Source organism: Amblyraja radiata, chromosome 21 (genome assembly GCF_010909765.2).
Source record: "Amblyraja radiata isolate CabotCenter1 chromosome 21, sAmbRad1.1.pri, whole genome shotgun sequence".
Lineage (NCBI taxonomy): Eukaryota > Metazoa > Chordata > Chondrichthyes > Rajiformes > Rajidae > Amblyraja > Amblyraja radiata.
Genome location: NC_045976.1, coordinates 42,752,591 through 42,778,379, shown reverse-complemented (window position 1 = coordinate 42,778,379; position 25,789 = coordinate 42,752,591). Strand labels below are relative to the sequence as shown.

Genomic DNA, 25,789 nt, shown 5'->3' with positions numbered 1-25,789 from the left:
CTACTGGAATAATTCAGGGGCCAGGCAGCATCTGTGGAGAGAATAGTTAAGAAGGAACTGCAAATGCTGGACAATCGAAGGTCGACAAAAATGCTGGAGAAACTCAGCGGGTGAGGCAGCATCTATGGAGCGAAGGAAATAGGTGACGTTTCAGGTCGTGAACCCGGAAAGCATCTATGGAACGAAGGAATAGGCGACGTTTCGGGTCGAGACCCTTCCGGGTCTCGACCCGAAACGTCACCTATTCCTTCGCTACATAGATGCTGCCTCACCCGCTGAGTTTCTCCAGCATTTTTGTCCATCTGTGGAGAGGAGCCTGGTCAGTGTTTCGGGTCGGGACTCTGCATCAACAACATTTGCAACAGTCTTTGTTTTTTTATTTCCGATTTCCAGCCTCTGCAACATCTCCGCATTGAGAGAAAAGATGGATCAAGCTGTGACCGACGGTCGTAATAAACAGCGCGCTGCACATGTCACAGAGGCAGGGCCGGCGTTAGAACGAGGTCGGAAGTTCCTTGTGGTTCAGGTCTTTGTCCAGAGGGGGCAGCTTGAAGTAAAGTGGGTCCTTCGGCAGCTTGTCCTCCGGTGAGCTAACAGCAGGGCTGGCCCCGATCACTGGCTACAACGCCACTTCGATGGTGACGGCCTCCGAGAAGCCAGCTCCCTGCTCCGTACAAGTGACGTGCAGCGATCCGTCCCTGCACACAACAACCAAACATCAATCAAATCAATTATGTACAAGAATAATGTACAAAACTCTTACAAAATAACGTACAAAATTCTTAAGGGGTTGGACAGGCTAGATGCAGGAAGATTGTTCCCAATGTTGGGGAAGTCCAGGACAAGGGGTTTAAGGATAAAAGGGAAAACCTTTAGGACCGAGATGAGAAAAACATTTTTCACACAGAGAGTGGTGAATCTGTGGAATTCTCTGCCACAGAGGTAGTTGAGGCCAGATCATTGGCTATATTTAAGAGGGAGTTAGATGTGGCCCTTGTGGCTAAAGGGATCAGGGGGTATGGAGAGAAGGCAGGTACAGGATACTGAGTTGGATGATCAGCCATGATCATATTGAATGGTGGTGCAGGCTCGAAGGGCCGAATGGCCTACTCCTGCACCTATTTTCTATGTTTCTAAAACCAAAGGGCGGCACGGTGGCGCAGTGGGTAGAGCTGCTGCCTCACAGTGCCAGAGACCCACGTTCCTCCCACACTCCAAAGACGTGCAGGTCTGCAGGTTAATTGGCTCGGTATAATTGTATATTGTCCCTAGTGTGTGTAGGGTAGTGTTAGTGTGCGGGGATCGCTGGTTGGCGTGAACTCGGTGGGCCGAAGGGCCTGTTTCCACGCTATATTAGTTTAGAAGGATGAGAGGAGATCTCATTGAAGCAGAAAAGATTGTTAAGGGTTTGGACACGCTGGAGGCTGGAAACATGTTCCCGATGTTGGGGGAATCCAAAACCAGGGGCCACAGTTTAAGAATAAGGAGTAAGCCATTTAGAATAAGAAGAATAAGGAGTAAGCCATTTAGGACCCGGGTTTAATCCTGACTACGGGTGCTGTTTGTACGGAGTTTGTACTATAGACAATAGGTGCAGGAGTAGGCCATTCGGCCCTTCGAGCCAGCACCGCCATTCAATGTGATCATGGCTGATCATCCCCAATCAGGTCAAATAAATCAAACTGTTGCTTTACTGAAAAAAATGCAAAATATTATTATTTTTTCCTCAATACAACGGAACCATTACATGTTACAATGAATGCAGTATCTGATATCTGTCTGTAAACCAAGTACAAATAATCTGTCACAAATATACAGTGCCCTCCATAATGTTTGGGACATCATCTACCTATTTGCCTCTGTATTCCACAATCTGAGATTTGAAAAAGAAAAAAAATCACATGTGGTTAAAGTGCACATTGTCAGACACTAACAAAGGTCATTTTTATACATTTTGGTGTCACCATGCAGAAATCACAGCAGTGCTTATACATAGCCTCCCCCCCCCCCCCTCCCCCATTCCAGAGCACCACAATGTTTGGGACACAGCCATGTCATACAAATGACACAATCTCACCGGTTAATTGACTTCGGTAAAATTGTAAATTAGGGTTAGGGTTAACCCTGATAACACTTTGGCCCACCGGGTCCGCGCTGACCAGCGATCCCCACACACTAACACTATCCTACACACACCAGGGACGATTTTCACACTTATACCAAGATAATTAATCTACAAACCTGCACGAAAGACTGGATAGACTCGGCTTGTACTCGTTAGAATTTAGAAGATTGAGGGGGGATCTTATAGAAACGTACAAAATTCTTAAGGGGTTGGACAGGCTAGATGCAGGAAGATTGTTCCCGATGTTGGAGAAGTCCAGAACTAGGGGTCACAGTTTAAGGATAAGGGGGAAATCTTTTAGGACCGAGATGAGAAAAACATTTTTCACACAGAGAGTGGTGAATCTGTGGAATTCTCTGCCACAGAAGGTAGTTGAGGCCACAGTTCATTGGCTATATTTAAGAGGGTTAGATGTGGACCTTGTGGCTAAAGGGTCAGGGGGTATGGAGAGAAGGCAGGTACAGGATACTGAGTTGGATGATCAGCCATGATCATATTGAATGGCGGTGCAGGCTCGAAGGGCCGAATGGCCTCTACTCCTGCACCTATTTTGTATGTTTCTATGTCTTTGGAGTGTGGGAGGAAACCAAAGATCTTGGAGAAAACTCACGCAGGTCACGGGGAGAACGTAAAACTCCGTACAGACAGCGCCCGTCGTCAGGACCGAACCCGGGTCTCCGGCGCTGCCAGCGTTGTAAGTCAGCAACTCTACCGTTGCTCCACCGTGCCGTCCACAAGTGTTGTTCTATGTTCACAGGCCGTGCTGGTCAATGGAGGGGTTTCCACTTCGGCTGCGACTCTAACAATCCTGGAGTAGAGGCGGGGGGAGAGCTGGCTCCCGCAAGTGCCGCAGCGTTCAGCTCTCTAAGCTAAGCTAAGCCTCGTACCGAGTATCGATGATCCTCAACAAGGGGGGAGGGGGGGGGGGAGCAGCCCCGGGAAGGAAAGAAATATGTCAGAAGACCACCATAGACAATAGGTGCAGGAGTAGGCCATTCGGCCCTTCGAGCCAGCACCGCCATTCAATGTGATCACCACAGCTGCTGGTGAACCACATTCCATAGAAAATAGACATAGAAAATAATTGCAGGAGGAGGCCATTCGGCCCTTCGAGCCAGCACCGCCATTCATTGTTATCATATGTTCACACGTTCTAGGAGCAGAATTAGGCCATTCGGCCCATCAAGTCCACTCTGCCATTAAATCACGGCTGATCTATCTCTCCCTCTCAACCCATTCTCCTGCCTTCTCCCCATAACCCCCGACACCCGCACTAATCAAGAATCTGTCAATCTCCGCCTTAAAAATATCCACTGACTTGTGGCCTCCACAGCCGTCTGTGGCAATGAATTCCACAGATTCAACACCCTGTGACTAAAGAAATTCCTGCTCATCTCCTTCATAGATCAGAACGCACAAGAACAGGCCATTCGGCCCACAATGTCCGTGTCACACCCGGTGCCAATTGAGTATCAATCCCTTGAGGGGCAAAATGATAAATTATCTTCCAACTATTGTCCCCATCAACATGAAAGCTAAGAACACACACACGTACCGTTTCATGGTGAGGATCGCTAAGATCTCATGATTGTTGCTTTCCTTCAGTTGCAAATCTCGGAGGACAATCTAGTCAATAAAATGGAGAAAAAAAATAGAGTAAATCCTAAGTGTTAGCTTGTTCAGTTTAGTTTATTGTCACGGATATCAAGGTACAGCGAAAAGCTGGAGAAACTCAGCGGGTGCAGCAGCATCTATGGAGCGATGGAAATAGGCTACGTTTCGGGCCAAAACCCTTCTGGAAATAGGTAACGTTTCGGACCCGGTGGGCCGAAGGGCCTGTTTCCGCGCTGTATCTCTAAACTAAACTACATACTAGGGGGCAATTTACAATTTCACCAAACCCAATTAGCCCGCAAACCTGTACGTCTTTGGAGCAGTGGGGGCCAAAACTGATGCTCCAAATGCGGTTTCACCAATGTTCTATCAATAATCAATACCACTATAGATTATCTATAGAAATGCTGGAGAAACTCAGCGGGTGCGGCAGCATCTATGGAGCGAAGGAAATAGGCAACGTTTCGGACCGAAACCCTTCTGGGTTTCGGCCCGAAACGTTGCCTATTTCCAGAAGAGTTTCGGCCCGAAACGTTGTCTATTTCCTTCGCTCCATAGATGCTGCTGCACCCGCTGAGTTTCTCCAGCACTTTTTGTCTACCTTCGATATTCCAGCATCTGCAGTTCCTTCTTAAACACAGTGAAAAGCTTTTTTGTTGCGTGCTATCCATTGAGAAGAAGGACAGTGCATGATTACAATCGAGCCGTCCAGTGTAGATACATGATAAAGGGGAACTGCCAAATAAAGCTAGTGAAGTCTGGTGATAGATCTCCAGAGATAGAGGTTGTGGTAGGATGGTTCAGTTGCCTGATAACAGCCGGGATGAAACAGTCCCTGAATCTGGAGGTGTGCGTTCGTTTTCACACTTCTGTACCTCTTGCCCGATGGGAGAGGGGAGAAGAGGGGGTGACCGGGGGGGGTGAGACTGGTCCTTGATGATGCTGCTGGCCTTGCCGAGGCAGCGTGAGGTGTCCACAATTTGCTACAATTAGGGTTAGGCTGGCTCGAAGGGCCGAATGGCCTCCTCCTGCACCTATTTTCTATTTTCTATGATACAAATGCACCCATAAGGGCGTCCAGCCTAGACTGAGATGTTTGCAGGAAGGAACTCCAGATGCTGGTTTAACCCGAAGACAAGCAGAAAAAAGCTGGGAGTAACTCAGCGGGACAGGCAGCATCTCTGGAGAGAAGGAAAGGGGTGACGTTTCGGGTCGAGACACCTTCTTCAGACCAGTTGTGGATATGGGAAATAGAGATATAGACGGTGATGTGGAGAGATAAAGAGCAACGAATGAAAGGTTGATGGATGGACAAGTTGGATTATTATAGACTGATGAAGGAGGGCAGACCTGGGCCACTTTGTCGCCTCCTGCTTCGCATCGCTTTCCGCCGGACTGGTAGAGCTCGAGACACACGGAGGCCAGCGTTCCCGGGGCTTGAAACGCGTGCTGCCTCCTCGCTGGGAGCGGAGTACCAGAAGGGAAGACCACAGTGTAAGTGTCCGAGCCACACTCGTCAATGCCCTGCACACAAACACACAGTCAATTAACATGGTGCCAGAGACTCAGGCTCACCGCCGGACACTGACAGGGTGAGAGAATCGAGCGGCTGGGCTTGTACACTCTGAAGTTTAGAAGGATGAGAGGGGATCTCATTGAGACATATAAGATTATTAAGGGTTTGGACACGCTAGAGGCAGGAAACGTGTTCCCGATGTTGGGAGAGTCCAGAACCAGGGGTCACAGTTTAAGAATAAGGGGTAAACCATTTAGAATGGAGATGAGGAAACATTTTTTCACACAGAGTTGTGAGTCTGTGGAATTCTCTGCCTCAGAGGGCGGTGGAGGTAGGTTCTCTGGATACTTTCAAGAGAGAGCTAGATAGGGCTCTTAAAGATAGCGGAGTTAAGGGATATGGGGAGAAGGCAGGAACGGGGTACTGATTGGGGATGATCAGCCATGATCACATTGAATGGCGGTGCTGGCTCGAAGGAAGAACAAATATCTACAAATCCAGAAGCAACAAATTTACCACCTGGGTCAGCGACATTTACCCCCCTGGAGGTACATTTAGCCCAGGTTGGGAACCCTTGGTTTAGGGGGTACAGCGCTACCTTAGCAAGAATGTTTTGTGCCGAGCACTCCACGATGTGGGCATCGTCCTCCAGCGCGATGTTCTCCCTCCCCAGCAGCAAGGCGGCCTCTATGGCAGCACCCACCGCGATCACTTCGTCCGGAGGGATGGAGTTGAGCAGCTCAGCGTCTGGGAAGATGTCCAGGATCATCTGCTGCAGCCGCGGGATGCGGGCCGAGCCTCCGCACAGCACCACCTGCACCGAATAAACGCAAGTAATTTAGAGATTACCGACTGGACAACACACAGCAAAAAGCAGTTCACTGTACCTCAGTATAGGTGACAATGAACTAATCTGAGATGCAGATCAGAAACACGTCCCTTCGGCCCACCGAGTCCATGCCGACCAGCGATCCCCGCACATCAACACTATCCAACACACACTAGGGACAATTTACAATTTTAACTGAAGCCAATTAACCTACAAACCGGTACGTCTTTGGAGCGTGGGAGTAGCTGGGGGAAGCCCCACGCAGGTCACGGGGAGAACGTACAGACAGCACCCATGGTCGGGATGGAGCCTGTGTCTTGGCGCTGTGAGGCAGCAGCTCTACCCGCTGCGCCACCCTCAAGCAGTTGGAACACCGAGATGTAAATAGAGTAACTGAAGAGATAGCATAAAGCATAGCTTGTGTTCTCAGAGTTGCATACAATATTCTGCCTGGCACCAGACAGGATCCTTGGTACAGGTCCACCACCCTTGGCTCCAGAGTCTTTCTGGAATCCCCGGGGTGGCGGGGGGAGAACAAACAAGGACCTGACACGGAGGGGAACCGCCGAGAACGAAGGGGGAACCACAATGGAATGTGTCCAACATGGTTTGTGTAACGTGGAACACTGAGCAACGTTTGTTGGTGCCCTTTATGTGGCCACTGTTGGCATACCATGGGTGCTCAACACAAGGAATATCACTGTGACAAGAAGGTTCATTCTGTTCAGTGGTCTGATAACAGCGGGGAGGAAGCTGTTCCTGAACAGTAAAGGCGCTCAGACTCCTGTTAACTAGAAGATTTATTATTATTCTTAATGTTTAATGTTTTATGTGCCATTCCTAACTGTCACTGTATGTCATGTTGTCACTTGCGGGCGGAGCACCAAGGCAAATTCCTTGTATGTGAATAATTGGCCAATAAACCTATTCATTTATTCAAGCTAAAAACTGAAGCTTCAAGAATAATGACCGATTCTAAACTGCCAAATAAAAGTAAGTTATGGAATGGAAATCTCCTGCATTCAGTCGGTTGAAAAATAAAATGTTAGCACCAAAGAAATGTTGCTGTAATCGGCTTTTTGTCTCCATCGGCAAAGAAAACGGAAGTGAAATCTTGTCTTTGTAAATGACAGTTCAGATTGTAAGCTGTGGAAATAATTACTGAAGGTAAGATGATTCATAACTCTCCACCACGATCACGCCCAGCGGAAACTTTACTCCGCTTGCTCTTTGTACAAATTATTCAACGTACTTGACTTTAGAGATACAGTGCGGACACAGGCCCTTCAGCCCACCGAGTCTGTACTGACCAGCGATCCCCATACACTAGCACTATCCTACACAATTTACCCAAGCCAATAAGCCTACAAGTCTGCACATTGTGGGAGGAAACCGGAGAAAACCCACGCAGGTCACGGGGAGAACGGTACAAACTCCGTACAGACAGCGCCCGTAGTCAGGATGGAACCCGGGTCTCTAGCGCTGTGAGGCAGCAGCTCTACCCGCTGCGCCACCGTGCCGACCACAAGGACCTTTCCCACCCCGGTCATCCCTTCTTCTCCCCGCTCCAGTCCGGCAGAAGGTACAGAAGCTTGAAAGCGCACACCACCAGACTCAGGAACAGCTTCTTCCCCTCTGTTATCAGGCTTCTGAACGGCCCTTCCATAAGCTAGGGTGCTGCGCCCCTGTGCCACCTTGTGAACGAACGATTGTGTTCATAGCAGCTGAGTGAAACAAATCTCCTACACCCAGAACTACCCAGTGGGCGATCGCTAACATTCAATGTCTGTTTAGAACTTTCATTTCTGTCTGTACGAACCTTAGAAATATCACTTCTAGAAAGTCCTGTTTCTTCCACAAGTTTCTCAATCGGTTGGATACTTTGACTGAACAGTGTTGCACACAGCGATTCAAGCCGTGCCCTGCAAATAAACAGCACATTTAAATACAAAGTCAGTCTAAGATGCAAGATAGGTGGCTCAGCGGTAGCGTGAGACCCGGGTTCCATCCTGACTACGGCTGCAGTCCGCGTGGAGTTTGCACGTTCTCCCCGTGACCTGCGTGGGTTTTCTCCGGGTGCTCCCGTTTTCTCCCATACTCCAAAGCCGTGGAGGTTTGTAGGTTAACTGGCTTTGTAAAAATGATAAATTGTCCCCATGCCTACGTGGGATAGTGTTAGTGCGTGGGGGTCGCTGGTCGGCACGGGCTCGGTGGGCTGAAGGGCCTGTTTCCACGCTGTATCTCTAACTAAATGAAACACTTGGACAGGTGCATGGATGCAAAAGGTTTGGAGGAATGTGAACCAAATGCGGGCAAATGGGACAACTTGGATGCGACACATTGGCTGGCATGGACAGGTTGGGCCGAAGGGCCTGTTTCTGTGCTGTATGACTCTATAGAGGAGTCTTGCGGAACAAGGTCAAAGAGTCAGAGAGTGATACAGTGTGGAAACAGGCCCTTCGGCCCAACTTGCCCACACCGGCCAACATGTCCCAGCTACATTAGTCCCACCTGCCAGCGTTTGGTCCATAATCCTCCAAACCTGTCCTATCCATGAACCTGTCTAACTGGTTCTTAAACACTGGGATAGTCCCAGCCTCGACTACCTCCTCTAGTTAAGATAAATGTGGGACCCTTGAAGCCAGAAACAGGTGAATTTATTATGTGGAACAAGGAAATGGCAGACAAATTGAACAGGTTATTTTGGATCTGTCTTTACGAAGGAAGGCACAAACAATCTCCCAGATGTACTAGTGGCCAGAGGACCTTGGGTGATGGAGGAACTGAAGGAAATCCACATTAGGCAGGAAATGGTGTTGGGTAGATTCAGATTCAGATTCAGATTCAATTTTAATTGTCATTGTCAGTGTACAGTACAGAGACAACGAAATGCATTTAGCATCTCCCTGGAAGAGCGACATAGCAAATGATTTAAATAAATAATAATAAGTGATAATAAGTGTCCGGGGGGTGGGGGGGTGATTGGCAGTCACCGAGGTACGTTGTTGAGTAGAGTGACAGCCGCCGGGAAGAAGCTGTTCCTGGACCTGCTGGTTCGGCAACGGAGAGACCTGTAGCGCCTCCCGGATGGTAGGAGGGTAAACAGTCCATGGTTGGGGTGAGAGCAGTCCTTGGCGATGCTGAGCGCCCTCCGCAGATAACGCTTGCTTTGGACAGACTCAATGGAGGGGAGCGAGGAACCGGTGATGCGTTGGGCAATTTTCACCACCCTCTGCAATGCCTTCCGGTCGGAGACAGAGCAGTTGCCATACCATACTGTGATGCAGTTGGTAAGGATGCTCTCGATGGTGCAGCGGTAGAAGTTCACCAGGATCTGAGGAGACAGATGGACCTTCTTCAGTCTCCTCAGGAAGAAGAGACGCTGGTGAGCCTTCTTGATCAGAGTTGAGGTATTGTGGGTCCAAGAGAGGTCATCGGAGATGTTGACTCCCAGGAACCTGAAGCTAGAAACACGTTCCACCTCCGTCCCGTTAATGTGGATGGGGGTGTGCGTGCCGCCCCTGGACTTCCTGAAGTCTACAATGAGCTCCTTGGTCTTCTTGGAGTTAAGGGCCAGGTTGTTGTCAGCGCACCATGCTGCTAAGTGCTGGACCTCCTCCCTGTAGGCCGACTCATCGTTGTTGCTGATGAGGCCAATCACCGTTGTATCATCTGCATACTTGATGATGGTGTTAGTACCATGTACAGGTGTGCAGTCATAGGTGAAGAGGGAGTAGAGGAGGGGGCTCAGCACACAGCCCTGTGGAACGCCGGTGTTCAGGGTGAGGGTTGAAGAGGTGTGCTTGTCTAACCTAACAGACTGGGGTCTGTTGGTTAGAAAGTCCAGTATCCAGTTGCAGAGGGAGGGGTCGATGCCCAGGTTACCGAGTTTGGTGATCAGTTTTGATGGTATAATGGTGTTGAATGCTGAGCTGTAATCGATGAACAGCATTCTTACGTAAGTGTCTCTGTTGTCGAGGTGGGAGAGGGCGGAGTGAAGTGCCGTTGAGATGGCATCCTCCGTACTCCTGTTCTTGCGGTAGGCAAACTGATAGGGATCCAGTGTGGGGGGTAGGCAGCTTTTGAGGTGTGCCAGGACCAGCCTCTCGAAGCACTTGGTGATGATGGGGGTAAGTGCAACTGGGCGGAAGTCGTTGAGGCTTGCCGCAGTGGAGTGTTTTGGCACTGGCACGATGGAGGTGGTTTTAAGGCACGTGGGGACAACTGCTTGGGCAAGTGACAGGTTGAAGATGTCAGTCCAGACGTCTGTCAGCTGCGCAGCACAGGCCCTGAGCACGCGCCCGGGGATGCCGTCAGGGCCAGCAGCTTTACGTGCATTAGTCCTACTCAGTGCCACAAATACGTCGTAGGGGGTGAGTGTGAGGGGTTGGTGATCGGCAGGTAGCACAGCCTTGATGGCTGTCTCTAGATTGATGGGACTGAAGGCTGATAAATCCCCAGGGCCTGATGGTCTGCATCCCAGGGTACTTTAGGAAGTGGCTCTAGAAATTGTGGATGCTTGGTGATTATTTTCCAATGTTCTATAGATTCAGGATCAGTTCCTGTGGATTGGAAGGTAGCTAATGTTGTCCCACTTTTTAAGAAAGGCAGGAGAGAGAAAACAGGGCATTATAGACCAGTTAGCCTGACATCGGTGGTGGGGAAGATGCTGGAGTCAATCATAAAAGATGAAATAGCGGCACATTTGGATAGCAGTAACAGGATCGGTCCGAGTCAGCATGGATTTACGAAGGGGAAATCATGCTTGATTAATCTTCTGGAATTTTTTGAGGATGAAACAAGTTAAATGAACAAGTAGTGTATTTGAGGATGTAACTAGGAAATGGACAAGGGAGAGCCAGTGAATGTAGTGTACCTGGACTTTCAGAAAGCATTTGATAAGGTCCTACATAGGAGATTAGTGGGCAAAATTAGAGCACATGGTATTGGGGGGTAGAGTGCTGACATGGATAGAAAATTGGTCGGCAGACAGGAAACAAAGAGCAGGGATTAACGGGTCCCTTTCAGAATGGCAGGCAGTGACTAGTGGGGTACCGCAAGGCTCGGTGCTGGGAGCGCAGCTATTTACAATATACATCAATGATTTAGATGAAGGGATTAAAAGTAACATTAGCAAATTTGCAGATGACACAAAGCTGGGTGGCAGTGTGAACTGTGAGGAGGATGCTATGAAGATGCAGGGTGACTTGGACAGGTTGGGTGAGTGGGCAGATGCAGTTTAATGTGGGTAAAAATGAGGTTATCCAATTTGGTGGCAAGAACAGGAAGGCAGATTATTATCTGAATGGTGTCAAGTTAAGAAAAGGGGAAGTACAACGAGATCTGGGTGTCCTTGTACATCAGTCACTGAAAGTAAGCATGCAGGTACAGCAGGCAGTGAAGAAAGCTAATAGAATCATAACAAGAGGAGTTGGGTATAGGATAAAGGGGCCCTTCTGCAGTTGTACAGTGCCCTAGTGAGACCACACCTGGAGTATTGTGTGCAGTTTTGGTCTCAAAATTTGAGGAAGGACATTCTTGTTATTGAGGGAGTGCAGTGTAGGTTTATGAGGTTAATTCCCGGGATTCCCGAGACTGTCATATATTGAAAGAACGGAGTGACTGGGCTTGTATACTCTGGAATTTAGAAGGATGAGAGGTTATCTTACAGAAACATATGATCATTAAGGGATTGGACACGTTAAAGGCAGAAAACATGTTCCCGATGTTGGGGGGGAGTCCAGAACCAGGGGTCACATTTTAAGAATAAGGGGCAAGTCATTTAGAACAGAGATGAGGAAAAACTTTTTCACCCAGAGAGTTGTGAATCTGTGGAATTCTCTTGACTCAGAAGGCCAATTCGCTGAAAGTGGAGTGGAGGCCGGTTCTCTGGATGTTTTCAATATAGTTATATAGAGCTCTTAAAGATAGCGGAGTCAGGGGATATGGGGAGAAGGCAGGAACGGGGTACTGATTGTGGATGATCAGCCATGATCACATTGAATGGCGGTGCTGGCTCGAAGGGTTGAATGGCCTCCTCCTGCACCTATTGTCTATGGCAGCTTGTTCCGTACACCCACCACACTTTGTGTGAAAAGGTTGCCTCTCAGATTCCTAAAAAATATTTTCCCTTCACCTGGAACCTATGTCCTGTGGTCCTCGATTCCCCTACTCTGGGCAAGACTCTGTGCGTCTACCCGATCTATTCCTCTCATGATTTTATACACCTCTATAAGATCACCCCTCATCCTCCTGCACTCCAAGGAATAGAGACCCAGCCTGCTCAACCTCTCCCTGTAGCTCAGACCCACTAGTCCTGGCAACATCCTCGTAAATCTTCTCTGAATCCTTTCATGCTTGGCAATATATTTCCTATCATGTCAAGTCTACGCCATTCAATCATGTCTGACCTATCTTTGCCTCTCAACCCCATTCTCCTGCTGTCTCCCCCATTACGCCCGATTACTAATCAAGAATCTAACAGTTTCTCATCCCACAGACACTGCCCGACCCCCTGAGTATTTTTAGCACTTGGCTCTTTTTACAACTTTGAACATACCTGGACACAGCACATTCGAAGTCTAAACCTTCATGGAGCGAATCTACGAAACAGTTTGCACTTCCCAACGTGGACAAGGCGTGTTTCGCAGCTTCAGCGCTGTTTATAAGCTTCATCATGGCGCGCGCATTCTGCTTTATATTGTGTTTAAACGACCTATTGAAAAAGTTCAAGTTCAAGTTCAAGTGAGTTTATTGTCATGTGTCCCTGTATAGGACAATCAAATTCTTGCTTTGCTTAAGCACACAGAAAATAGTAGGCATTTACTACAAAACAGATAAATGTGTCCATATACCATGATATAAATATATACACACATGAATAAATAAACTGATAGTGCAAATAACAGAAAGTGGTTGTTAATAATCAGAGTTTTGTCCGAGCCAGGTTTAATAGCCTGATGGCTGAGGGGAAGTATCTATTCCTGAACCTGGTTGTTGCAGTCTTCAGGCTCCTGTACCTTCTACCTGAAGGTAGCAGGGAGATGTGTGTGGCCAGGATGGTGTGGGTCTTTGATGATACTGCCAGCCTTTTTGAGGCAGCGACTGCGATAAATCCCCTCGATGAAAAAGACGGCTTACTGTGAAGAAAGTGCAGAAAATTGCTGCCCGCACAAACCAACCTCCCCTCCATCGACACCTCACGCTGCCTCGGCAAGGCCAGCAGCATCATCAAGGACCAGTCTCATCCCGGCCACTCCCTCTTCTCCCCTCTCCCATTGGGCAAGAGGTACAGAAATGTGAAAACGCACACCTCCAGATTCAGGGACACACACAGACGCACACACACACACATACACACAGGGGCGCGCACGCACACACACACACACAGAGGGGCGCACACACACACACACAGACAGGCGCGCACACACACACACAGGGGCACGCACACACACACACAGGGGCGCACACACACACACACACAGGGGCGCGCACACACACACACAGACAGGCGCGCACACACACACACACACACACACACACACACACACAGACAGGCGCGCGCACACACAGGGGCACGCACGCACACACACACAGAGGGGCGCACGCACACACATACACAGGGGCGCGCACACACACACAAACACACACAGGGGCGCACACACACACACAGGGGCGCGCACACACACACACACAGGGGCGCACACACATACACAGGGGCGCGCACACACACACACAGGGGCGCGCACACACACACACACACACACACACACACACAAACACAAACCGGGGCGCACACACACGCACATACACAGGGGCGCGCACACACACACAAACACACACAGGGGCGCACACACACACATACACAGGGGCGCGCACACACACACACACAGGGGCGCACACACATACACAGGGGCGCGCACACACACAAACACACACAGGGGCGCACACACACACATACACAGGGGCGCGCACACACACAAACACAGGGGCGCACACACATACACAGGGGCGCGCACACACACAAACACACACAGGGGCGCGCACACACACAAACACAGGGGCGCGCACACATACACAGGGGCGCGCACACACACAAACACACACAGGGGCGCGCACACACACATACACAGGGGCGCACACACACACACAAACACACACAGGGGCGCGCACACACACATACACAGGGGCGCGCACACACACAAACACACACAGGGGCGCACACACACACACATGGGCGCGCACACACACACACATACACAGGGGCGAGCACACACACACACACACAGGGGCGCGCACACACACACACACACACACAGGGGCGCGCACACACACACATAGGCGTGCACACACACACACACAGGCGCACACACACACAGGGACGCACACACAGACACAGGCACGTACATACCTCTGGAATTCAGATGCGAGATACTGCGCCAAGGCCTCTGTGAAGCACTCTCCTCCGATGCTGTCATCAGCGTGTGAGGCAAGCACTTTGTACATGCCACTGTTCACCTCCACTACTGCCACAGACAGGGACGATCCTCCCAGTTTGTAGACCAGCACGTTACTGGACCGGGAGAGAGGAGAAGGAACACAAAACATCAAATATTATAACGGTCAGGTTCCAATGTTTCATTATCAATCAAAATCTGCAACTGTAGCCAGTCACAACCATTTAATATATAGCGCTGATATACTCAGTCATTCCTTCTTATTGATTATACAGTGGCTTGCAAAAGTATTCATACCCCTTGAACTTTTCCACATTTTGTCACGTTACAACCACAAACGTAAATGTATTTTATTGGGATTTTATGTGATAGACCAACACAAAGTGGTGCATATTTGTGAAGTGGAAGGAAAATGATACATGGTTTTCAAATTTTTTTTACAAATAAAAAACTGAAAAGTGTGGCGTGCAAAAGTATTCAGCCCCCTTTATTCTGATACCCCTAAATAAAATCCAGTGCAACCAATTGCCTTCAGAAGTCACCTAATTAGTAAATAGAGTCCACTTGTGTGTAATCTAATCTCAGTATAAATACAGCTGTTCTGTGAAGGCCTCAGAGGTTTGTTAGAGAACATTAGTGAACAAACAGCATCACGAAGCCCAAGGAACACACCAGACAGGTCAGGGATAAAGTTGTGGAGAAGTTTAAAGCAGGGTTAGGTTATAAAAAAATATCCCAAGCTTTGAACATCTCACGGAGCACTGTTCAATCCATCATCCGAAAACGGAAAGAGTATGGCACAACTGCAAACCTACCAAGACATGGCCGTCCATCTAAACTGACAGGCCAGGCAAGGAGAGCATTGATCAGAGAAGCAGCCAAGAGGCCCATGGTAACTCTGGAGGAGCTGCAGAGATCCACAGCTCAGGTGGGAGAATCTGTCCACAGGACAACTATTAGTCGTGCACTCCACAAATCGGGCCTTTATGGAAGAGTGGCAAGAAGAAAGCCATTGTTGAAAAAAAGCCATAAGAAGTCCCGTTTGTAGTTTGCCACAAGCCATGTGGGGGACACAGCAAACATGTGGAGGAAGGTGCTCTGGTCAGATGAGACCAAAATTGAAGTTTTTGGCCTAAATGCAAAACGCTATGTGTGGCGGAAAACTAACACTGCACATCACCCTGAACACACCATCCCCACTGTGAAACATGGTGGTGGCAGCATCATGCTGTGGGGATGCTTTTCTTCAGCAGGGACAGGGAAGCTGGTCAGAGTTGATGGGAAGATGGATGGAGCCAAACACAGGGCAATCTTGGAAAAAAACCTGTTAGAGTCTGCAAAAGACTTGAGACTGGGGCGGAGGTTCACCTTCCAGCAGGCCAACGACCCTAAACATACAGCCAGAGCTACAATGGAATGGTTTAGATCAAAGCATATTCATGTGTTAGAATGGCCCAGTCAAAGTCCAGACCTAAATCCAATTGAGAATCTCTGGCAGGACTTGAAAATTTCTGTTCACAGACGCTCTCCATCCAATCTGACTGAGCTATTTTGCAAAGAAGAATGGGCAAAAATTTTAGTCTCTAGATGTACAAAGCTGGTAGAGACATACCCCAAAAGACTTGCAGCTGTAATTGCAGCGAAAGGTGGTTCTACAAAGTATTGACTCAGGGGACCCGAATGCTTTTGCACGCCACACTTTTCAGTTTTTTATTTGTAAAAAAATTTGAAAACCATGTATCATTTTCCTTCCACTTCACAATTATGCACCACTTTGTGTTGGTCTCTCTCATAAAATCCCAATATAATACATTTACGTTTGTGGTTGTAACGTGACAAAATGTGGAAAAGTTCAAGGGGTATGAAAACTTTTGCAAGCCACTGTATGTGGATTATCAATAGGAAGGAACTGCAGATGCTGTTAACTCCAAAGATAGACACAAAATGCAGCGGTATGAACATTGACTTCTCCAATTTCAGGTAGTCCTTGCTTTCTCCCTCTTTCCCCTCCCCTTCCCAGCTCTCCCACAGCCCACTGTCTCCGCCTCTTCCTTTCTTCTTCCCGCCCCCCCCCCCCACCCCCACATCAGTCTGAAGAAGGGTCTCGACCCAAAACGTCGCTCCATTGATGCTACCTCACCCGCTGAGTTTCTCCAGCATTTTTGTCTACCTTCGATTGTTCCAGCATCTGCAGTTCCTTCTTAAAACACAAAATGCTGGAGAACTCAGCAGGCAGGACAGGCTGTATCACTGGAGAGGAGGAATGGGTGATGTTTCGGGTCTCTTCGGAGATGCTGCCTGTCCCAGAGTTACACTGGTATTTAGTGTCTATTTTATGTAGATTATGGCAGATAAGAATTGGTCGTAGCATCATGTTCGACACAGACATTGTGGGCCGAAGGGCCTGTTTCTGTGCTGTGCTGTTCTACATTCCAGCCCATGATAGATCATAGTTGCAGAGGTTGTGGTTCATGCTGCACAGTGTTGAAGGAACAGAGAAGGTCAGATTAATACATTTGAATGAAGAAAGATGTGAAGAATTTCAAGAGGAGCAGAAATTCAGCAGAAAAACAAAGCAGGGTGGTGAATGTGTGGGATATATTGCCACAGAAGGCGGTGGGGGCCAAGTCCATGGATATGTTTAAGGCAGAGATATCCATGGATATGTTAAAGGCAGAGATAGATAGATTCTTGATTAGTATGGTGGTCGGGGGTTATGGGGAGAAGGCAGGAGAATGGGGTTGAGAGGGAAAGATGGATCAGCCATGATTGAATGGCAGAAGAGACTTGATGGGCCGAATGGCCTAATTCTGTTCCCATCACGTGAAAATGAAATTCAAACTCAATTCCATTCCAATTAACTAAAATGGTCGGAATAATCAAAAAGCAAAGCCCCCGATAAACAACGACAAGATTAAGCTGGACAGGCAGCATTTCTGGAGAGAAGGAATGGGTGACGATTCGGGTCGAGACCCTTCTTCAGTCTCAACTCAAAACGTCACCTATCCATGTTCTCCACAGATGCTGCCTGACCCGCTGAGTTACTCCAGCACTCTGTGAAACGTCACCTATCCATGTTCTCCACAGATGCTGCCTGACCCGCTGAGTTACTCCAGCACTCTGTGAAACGTCACCTATCCATGTTCTCCACAGATGCTGCCTGACCCGCTGAGTTACTCCAGCACTCTGTGAAACGTCACCTATCCATGTTCTCCACAGATGCTGCCTGACCCGCTGAGTTACTCCAGCACTCTGTGAAACGTCACCTATCCATGTTCTCCATAGATGCTGCTGCACCCGCTGAGTTACTCCAGCGCTCTGTGAAACGTCACCTATCCATGTTCTCCACAGATGCTGCCTGACCCGCTGAGTTACTCCAGCATTTTGTGTCAATCTACGGTTTAAACCAGCATCTGCAGTTCCTTCCTACACAAGATTTTAAGCATTCCATGCAACGGTTCGCGCTATTCGTAGACGTTATAAAATGAAAGTACCTCTTCCCTGACGGTGCCTCCTGCCCGACTCCAAACGCAAGGAGAGCGGCCGCGGGCTCGTGAATCATCCGCAGCACGTTGAACCCAGCGGCCTGGGCCGTCTGCCTGCACAACAAGGTAGTTCACACTCAACAACAACTTCAGTGCAGAAAATATGTGATCGCAGAGGACATCGGCAATTTATCTCCGCCACTGAATGTCAGCATCGTTAACTGGAATAACGCAATTCCATTGATCCCATGGGGAATATTACACAGCCTTTACACAGAAGAATGGCAAACAAGGATGGAAATAAATCTAACGCTAGACGGCACAGCTTTATAAATTCAGGAGAGGAATAGATCGGGTAGATGCACCTAGAGTAGGGGAATCGAGGACCAGAGAACATAGGTTCAAGGTGAAGGGGAAAAGATTTAATAGGAATCCGAGGGGTAACCTTTTCACACATAGGGTGGTGGGTGTATGAAACAAGCTGCCAGAAGAGGTAGTTGAGGCTGGGACTATCCCATCATTTATGAAACAGTTGGACAGGTACACGGATAGAACAGGTTTGGAGGGTTATGGGCCAAGCGCAGGCAGGTGGGACTAGTGTAGATGGGACATTGTTGGCCGGTGCAGGCGAATTGGGCCGAAGGGCCTGTTTCCACACTGTATCGCTCTATGACTCTATAAGCGATAGGAGCAGAATTAGACCATTCGGCCCATCAAGTCTACTCCGCCATTTAATCATGGCTGATCTATCTCTCCCTCTTAACCCCATTCTCCTGCCTTCTCCCCATAACCCCTGACACCCGCACTAATTAAGAATCTGATAACCTCCACCTTAAAAAATTCCACAGATCCTTTAAGGTGAGAGGGGCCAAGTTTAGAGGAGCTGTGCGGGGCAGGTTTTTTTACACAGAGGGTGGTGGGTGCCTGGAACGGGCTGCCAGGGGTGGCGGTGGAGGCAGATACGATAGTGGTGTTTAAGAGGCTTTTAGACAGGCACGTGGATATGCAGGGAATGGAGGGATACGGATCACGGGGGTGGGGGGTGAGTTTAACAGCATTGTGTTCAGTACTGACATTGTGGGCTGAAGGGCCTGTTCCTGTGTTGTTCTATGTTTAAATGAGTTGTGATGGAGGCAGAGACGATAGTGACATTTAAGACAGATAAGCGTTGCTCTTGGTATCATGCTGGAAACATAGAAATCAGGTGCAGGAGTAGGCCATTCGGCCCTTCGTGCTAGCACCGCCATTCAATATGATCATGGCTGATCATCCACAATCAGTACCCCGTTCCTGCCTTCTCCCCATATCCCTTGATTCAGTCAGCCCTAAGAGCTAAATCTAACTCTATCTTGAATACATCCAGTAATTGGCCCTCAATGCCTTCTGTGGCAGAGAATTCCACAGATTCACAACTCTATGGGTGGGAACGATTTTCTACTGGCACGGACAATGTGGGCCGAAGGGCCTGTTCTTGTGCTGTACTGTTCTATGTCTTTAAAAAAAAAAGGCAACATATAAACACCAGCCGATGAAAAATGGCAACAGCTTAACCACAAAGAGAAATGAGCAATAGATGTGAACATTGATATTATAAATGGTGTCCCCAGCCTACCGTAGAGCATTCTTCTGGTTGTTTGCAAAGTCCAGTGGGACTGTTATAACTACATTATTTACATCGGAGGCCAATGCTGACTGTGCAGTTTCTGTAAGCAGATAAACAAACAATATAAGACGAAATACATTATTACCAAGAGAGAGTTAGATTTAGCTCTTGGGGCTAATGGAATCAAGGGATATGGGGAGAAAGCAGGAACGGGGTACTGATTGTGGATAATCAGCCATGGTCATATTGAATGGTGGTGCTGACTCGATGGGCTGAATGGCCTACACCTGCACCTGTTGTCTATGTTTCCAGCACTCGGATCCATGGTCATCAGAACCAAGCTGGAGTAATTCAGCGGGACAGGCAGCATCTCTAGGGAGAAGGAATGGGTGACGTTTCGGGTCGAGACCCTTCTTCATAACCAAGCTAGCTGGGTCTGATTCTCTTTACACACTCTTTACAACAGCAGTCTCAAATAAAGAGCAGACACGAGCGTACATTTAGTGACTTGGTGCTCTGAAAGTCACAACTTTAGAAGGGTCACCTTATTGAGGGTCGGGGATAAAGTGAACCCTCACCGCCTTCTTCCCAAGGACAGGGTATTTCAAAACCAGAGGCACAAGCTTAAGGTGAGAGGGGAGAGATACAAGAGGAACCTCTGAGGGTAGTGCGTATCTGGAACGAGCTGCCGCGGGAAGCTATAGCGGTGGTACAATTACAACTTTCAATAGACATTTGGACAGATCTATGGATATGAAGGGTTTAGATTGATATGGGACAAATGCAGGCAAATGGGACTAGCCCCGTATGCTAACTTGGTCGTCATGGACAAGGTGGGCTGAAGGGCCTGTCTTCATGCTGGACGCCCCCTGAGGATCATAGGACGGAGCCAGCATGAAGCCAATAACAGGTTGTTGGAGGAACTCAACAGGTCAGGTAGCATCCGCTGTGGCATAGGGATAATCAACTCTAACTGGGGTGGGAGATTGCAACCTTCACGTGGTCCGCCCTGTTTCGACGAATGCAATCAACCCGGCGTGCACAATCAAATAAGATCAAATAGAACAAGTTGTCCTACGATTTTAGGCTGTGCACGCCATACGCAAGAAGAAGAACTCTAACTCACTATGAAGGGTTCAAACACATTTGAATATTAAATCAAAATTTTGAATGTAAATGTCCCTTTGAAGAGTTAACCTTACCTTTCATATTCTCAAAAATCAGTTCCATGACTTCCTCTGGAGGAATAACCTTCATCTCTTCTCCGGTATCAATCTCATATCTGGGTCTGCCATCCTTATTGACAACCTGTTTAAACGTGTAAAGAGTCCATTGATCTTGGTCCGAATCATCAACAAATGAATTCTTGAGACATCACAAGTGCAACTTGCCTGCTCGCCTCTGTGCAGGCAGATTGGACATCAAAAGATAGCATCGCTTCAGGGTGAGAGGGAGAAGGTTTAAAGGAGATATGCAGAGCAAGTTGTTTTTTTACACAGAATGATGGGTGCGTGCAATGCATTGCCAGGGTGGTAGTGGAAGTAGATATGATCGTGGGGATTAAGACAGGCACGTGGATATGCAGGGAATGGATGGATATGGATCACGTGCAGGCAGAGGAGATTAGTTTATCCTGGCATCAGGTTCAGCAGAGACATTATGGGCCGAAGGGCCTGTCCCTGGTCAGTTTCATATCGGATGTGCTTCAGCCTTGGATTGGCCTATTCTTCATTATCCATCATTTATCAGAATTTGGGAAGAAAAGCCAGTTGCAAACCCAGGATACAATGATTTCCTACTTTTTAAAATGTTAAAGCAAGCTTTAAAACGAAAATAAACCACAAACATATGTCTCCTTTTACTTACAGAACATTTGCTTTCAGCCACATGCTTCTGAACTTGAGGATCATCAAAGCTGATAAAAATGTAAAAACATCTTAGAAAAGGGACAGTACATATTAAATACTAGATAATTTGTTACATGTTATATACTGTATATACATAATAAGCCTCCATGTTCTCCACAGATGCTGCCTGACCCGCTGAGTTACTCCAGCACTCTGTGAAACGTCACCTATCCATGTTCTCCACAGATGCTGCCTGACCCGCTGAGTTACTCCAGCACTCTGTGAAACGTCACCTATCCATGTTCTCCACAGATGCTGCCTGACCCGCTGAGTTACTCCAGCACTTTGTGCCTTTCTTTGTAAACCAGCCTCTGCAATCTCTTGTTTCTAGTTTCTGTGCATCGCAGTTCATTTCTTTAACATTATCTCCAAATTTAATGCTAACTCAAAGAAAAACTGACCTACAACAAAATTTACTCCACGGTACTCTAGAATATGTACCTAGTAACAATCTTTAGATAGCTACAACAATTCACCATCAATTACTACTGAAACAAAATTGTCAGTACCTTACGTTAGACTTTAGAGATACAATGCGGTAACTGGTCCTACTGCCCACCGAGTCTGCACTGACCAGTAATCACTCTGTACCATGGGCAGAAATCCTGGGGGGAACGGGAAGGGACGTGTGTGTCCTCCATGGTTTAAGAGGTGGGAGACAATCCCGCCCCACCCCCATGTTTTGTAATCCGGACCTTATCAGCCACTTTCTAAGGGATGAATCCGGCCAATTCGCGGGGTCTTTCATCGCCATGCGCCACTTAAAATCAAACCGCTGCATCGAGGCGATCGAGGCTCCCGTTGTTGAAGCCCCCTCCGGCCGAAGAAAGACCCCGCGAACGGGCACATTTAAGCCCCACGATTCGGGGCGGACGAAGTTGCTGTTGCTGGAGTTCGGAGCCGGTCACCAACCAGGTCAGCTCCCGATGTTACTGTCCACAGGGCCCACGGGCCGCTAATAAATTGTGTCCCCCCGTCCCCCCCCCCCCCATTTTTGATAACGATTTCTGTGCCTGCTCAGTACACTAGCACTATCCTACACACCAGGGACAATTTACAATTTTACAGAAGCAAATTAACCTACAAACCTGTACGTCTTTGGAGTGTGAAAAGAAACCAGGGAAAACCTACACAGGTCACACAGAGAACATACAAACTCCATACAGACAGCACCTGTGGTCAGGATCGAACCCAGGTCTCTGGCGCTGTGAGGCAGTAACTCTACCACTACTTACCATCTGCCGAGAATCTGCTTGACTTTCACAACGGTGTTCGAAGCATTTCTTATTCTACCTTGTTTTGCAGCCAAGCCGACAACCTAATGCATGAAAATAATGTTGGGACTTACAAAGTTCAATGCGGCAAAGATTAAAGAAATTAAATAGTTTGAATTACCTTCTCATTTTCTCTGTAAGCAACAACTGCTGGGGTGACCCGGTCACCAGAGTCATTCGCTACAACATCTGGACGGCCATCCTGCAGAAAAACAAATGCAAGAGAGAAACTCTATCACTGAGAAAATGTTAAGCTCTTATCAAGAACAAACTTACAAGCATCAAAGTGGCACAGCGGTAGTGTTGCTGGATAGGTGACGTTTCACAGAGTGCTGGAGTAACTCAGCGGGTCAGGCAGCATCTCTGGAGAACATGGATAGGTGACGTTTAAGGTCCGGACCCATTTTTTAGGCAAATCCACACTGAAGAAGCGTTCCGACCAGAAAAATCACCTATCCATGTTCTCCACAGATGCTGCCTGACCCGCTGAGTTACTCCATTACTCTGTGAAACGTCACCTATCCATGTTCTCCACAGATGCTGCCTGACCCGCTGAGTTACTCCAGCACTTTCTGTCCATCCTGTCCACTTGACCGTTTAGTTTAGATTTATTTAGACAGGCCCTTCAGTCCACTGAGTCCAAGCTGACCAGCGACCTCCATACACTATCACACTTGATAGAACAAACTAGCAGTTGCAGAGCCGCTTGTTCCAGTCGTAAGGTGAGAGGGAAAGATTTAATAGGAACCTGAAAGGTAACTTATTCATGCAGAGGGTGGTGGGTGTACAGAACGAGCTGCCAGAGGTAGTCATTTGGACAGGTAGATGGATAGGACAAGTTTAGAGGGATACGAGCCAAACACAGGCAGGTGGGACTGTAGAAGGGACATCATGAACGAGTTTAGTACAGTTTATAGTCACGTGTACCGAGGTACAGTGAAAAGCTTTTGTTGCGTGCTAACCAGTCAGCGGAAAGACAATACATGATTACAATCGAGCCAGTGTACAGATACAGGATAAAGGGAATAACGTTTAGTGCAAGGTAAAGTCAGTAAAGTCTGATCAAGGATAGTTCAAGGATCACCAATGAGGTAGATAGTAGTTCAGGACCGCTCTCTGGTTGTGGTAGGATGGTTCAGTTGCCTGATAACAGCCAGGAAGAAACTGTCCCTGAATCTGGAGGTGTGCGTTTTCACACTTCTGTACCTCTTGCCCGATGAGAGAGGGGGGGAAGAGGGAGTGACCGGGGTGAGACTGGTCCTTGATTATGCTGCTGGCCTTGCCGAGGCAGCGTGAGGTGTAGAGGGAGATAGACACAAAAAGCTGGAGCAACTCAGCGGGTGAGGCAGCATCTCTGGAGAGAAGGAACGGACGACGTTTCGGGTCGAGACCCTTCTTCAGATTGGTTAGGGATAAGGGAAACGAGAGAAACAGACGGTGATGTGGAGAGATAAAGAACAATGAATGAAAGATATGCAAAAAAGCAACGATGATAAAGGAAACAGGCCATTGTTAGCTGTTTGGTGGGTGAATAAATGTGAGGTTATGGATAAATGTGAGGTTATCCACTTTGGTGGCAAAAACAGGAAAGCAGACTATTATCTAAATGGTGGCCGATTAGGAAAAGGGGAGATGCAGCGAGACCTGGGTGTCATGGTACACCAGTCATTGAAAGTAGGCATGCAGGTGCAGCAGGCAGTGAAGAAAGCGAATGGTATGTTAGCTTTCATAGCAAAAGGATTTGAGTATAGGAGCAGGGAGGTTCTACTGCAGTTGTACAGGGTCTTGGTGAGACCACACCTGGAGTATTGCGTACAGTTTTGGTCTCCAAATCTGAGGAAGGACATTATAGCCATAGAGGGAGTGCAGAGAAGGTTCACCAGACTGATTCCTGGGATGTCAGGACTTTCATATGAAGAAAGACTGGATAGACTTGGCTTATACTCGCTAGAATTTAGGAGATTGAGAGGGGATCTTATAGAAACGTACAAAATTCTTATGGGGTTGGACAGGCTAGATGCAGGAATATTGTTCCCGATGTTGGGGAAGTCCAGGACAAGGGGTCACAGCTTAAGGATAAGGGGGAAATCCTTTAGGACCGAGATGAGAAGAAACTTTTTCACACAGAGAGTGGTGAATCTCTGGAACTCTCTGCCACAGAGGGTAGTTGAGGCCAGTTCATTGGCTATATTTAAGAGGGAGTTAGATGTGGCCCTTGTGGCTAAAGGGATCAGGGGGTATGGAGAGAAGGCAGGTACGGGATACTGAGTTGGATGATCAGCCATGATCATATTGAATGGCGGTGCAGGCTCGAAGGGCCGAATGGCCTACTCCTGCACCTATTTTCTATGTATCTATGTATCTATGAAAACGAGAAGCTTGTGCGTCTTGGGTGGGGGAGGGATAGAGCGAGAGAGGGAATGCCAGTGGCTACCTGAAGTGAGATAAATCAATATTCATACCACTAGGGTGTAGGAGACCCAGGACAGAAAGGTCTGGGTGGGAATGGGAAGGAGAATTAAAGTGTCCGGCAACCGGGAGATTAGATTAGATCCTTTATTTGTTTCGTTGCCTGCAGCCATACTTATTAATAATAAACAACAAAACACACAATAAACACAAATTAACATCCACCACAGTGAGTTCACCAGGCACCTCCTCACTGTGATGGAGGCAAAAGTCTTAAAGTTACGGGTAGTCAGGTAGGTGAGGTTGGGGGTGAGGGCCCGGGGTGTGGGGGTGAGGAGGTTGGGGGTGAGGAGGTTGGGGGTGGGGGGTGAGGAGGTTGGGGGTGAGGAGGTTGGGGGTGGGGGCCTGGGTGTGGAGGCCCGGGGGTGGGGGTGGGGAGGTTGGGTGTGGGGGCCTGGGGGTGGGGGTGGGGAGGTTGGGGGTGGGGGCCCGGGGGTGGGGGTGGGGAGGTTGGGTGTGGGGGCCCGGGGGTGGGGGTGGGGAGGTTGGGTGTGGGGGCCCGGGGGTGGGG

The 25,789-nt window shown here is 48.3% G+C and overlaps 1 protein-coding gene across 1 annotated transcript in view; it reads right to left on the bottom strand.

The window, feature by feature from the left end:
- Nucleotides 1–360: 360 nt before the first annotated feature.
- Nucleotides 361–25,789, bottom strand: part of hspa14 (heat shock protein family A (Hsp70) member 14) — a 40,714-nt gene continuing 15,285 nt past the window's right edge. Inside the window, exons 3-15 of the mRNA XM_033039289.1 lie at nt 22,931–23,041; nt 22,771–22,853; nt 21,495–21,543; nt 20,831–20,936; nt 19,638–19,728; nt 18,035–18,139; nt 14,495–14,656; nt 12,644–12,799; nt 7,904–8,006; nt 5,854–6,069; nt 5,090–5,263; nt 3,681–3,751; nt 361–698 (exon numbers count right to left, since the gene is read on the bottom strand). Coding sequence (XP_032895180.1) covers nt 620–698; nt 3,681–3,751; nt 5,090–5,263; nt 5,854–6,069; nt 7,904–8,006; nt 12,644–12,799; nt 14,495–14,656; nt 18,035–18,139; nt 19,638–19,728; nt 20,831–20,936; nt 21,495–21,543; nt 22,771–22,853; nt 22,931–23,041 — 1,506 coding nt within the window. The 3' untranslated portion in view covers nt 361–619. The remainder of the gene's footprint in view (nt 699–3,680; nt 3,752–5,089; nt 5,264–5,853; nt 6,070–7,903; nt 8,007–12,643; nt 12,800–14,494; nt 14,657–18,034; nt 18,140–19,637; nt 19,729–20,830; nt 20,937–21,494; nt 21,544–22,770; nt 22,854–22,930; nt 23,042–25,789) is intronic.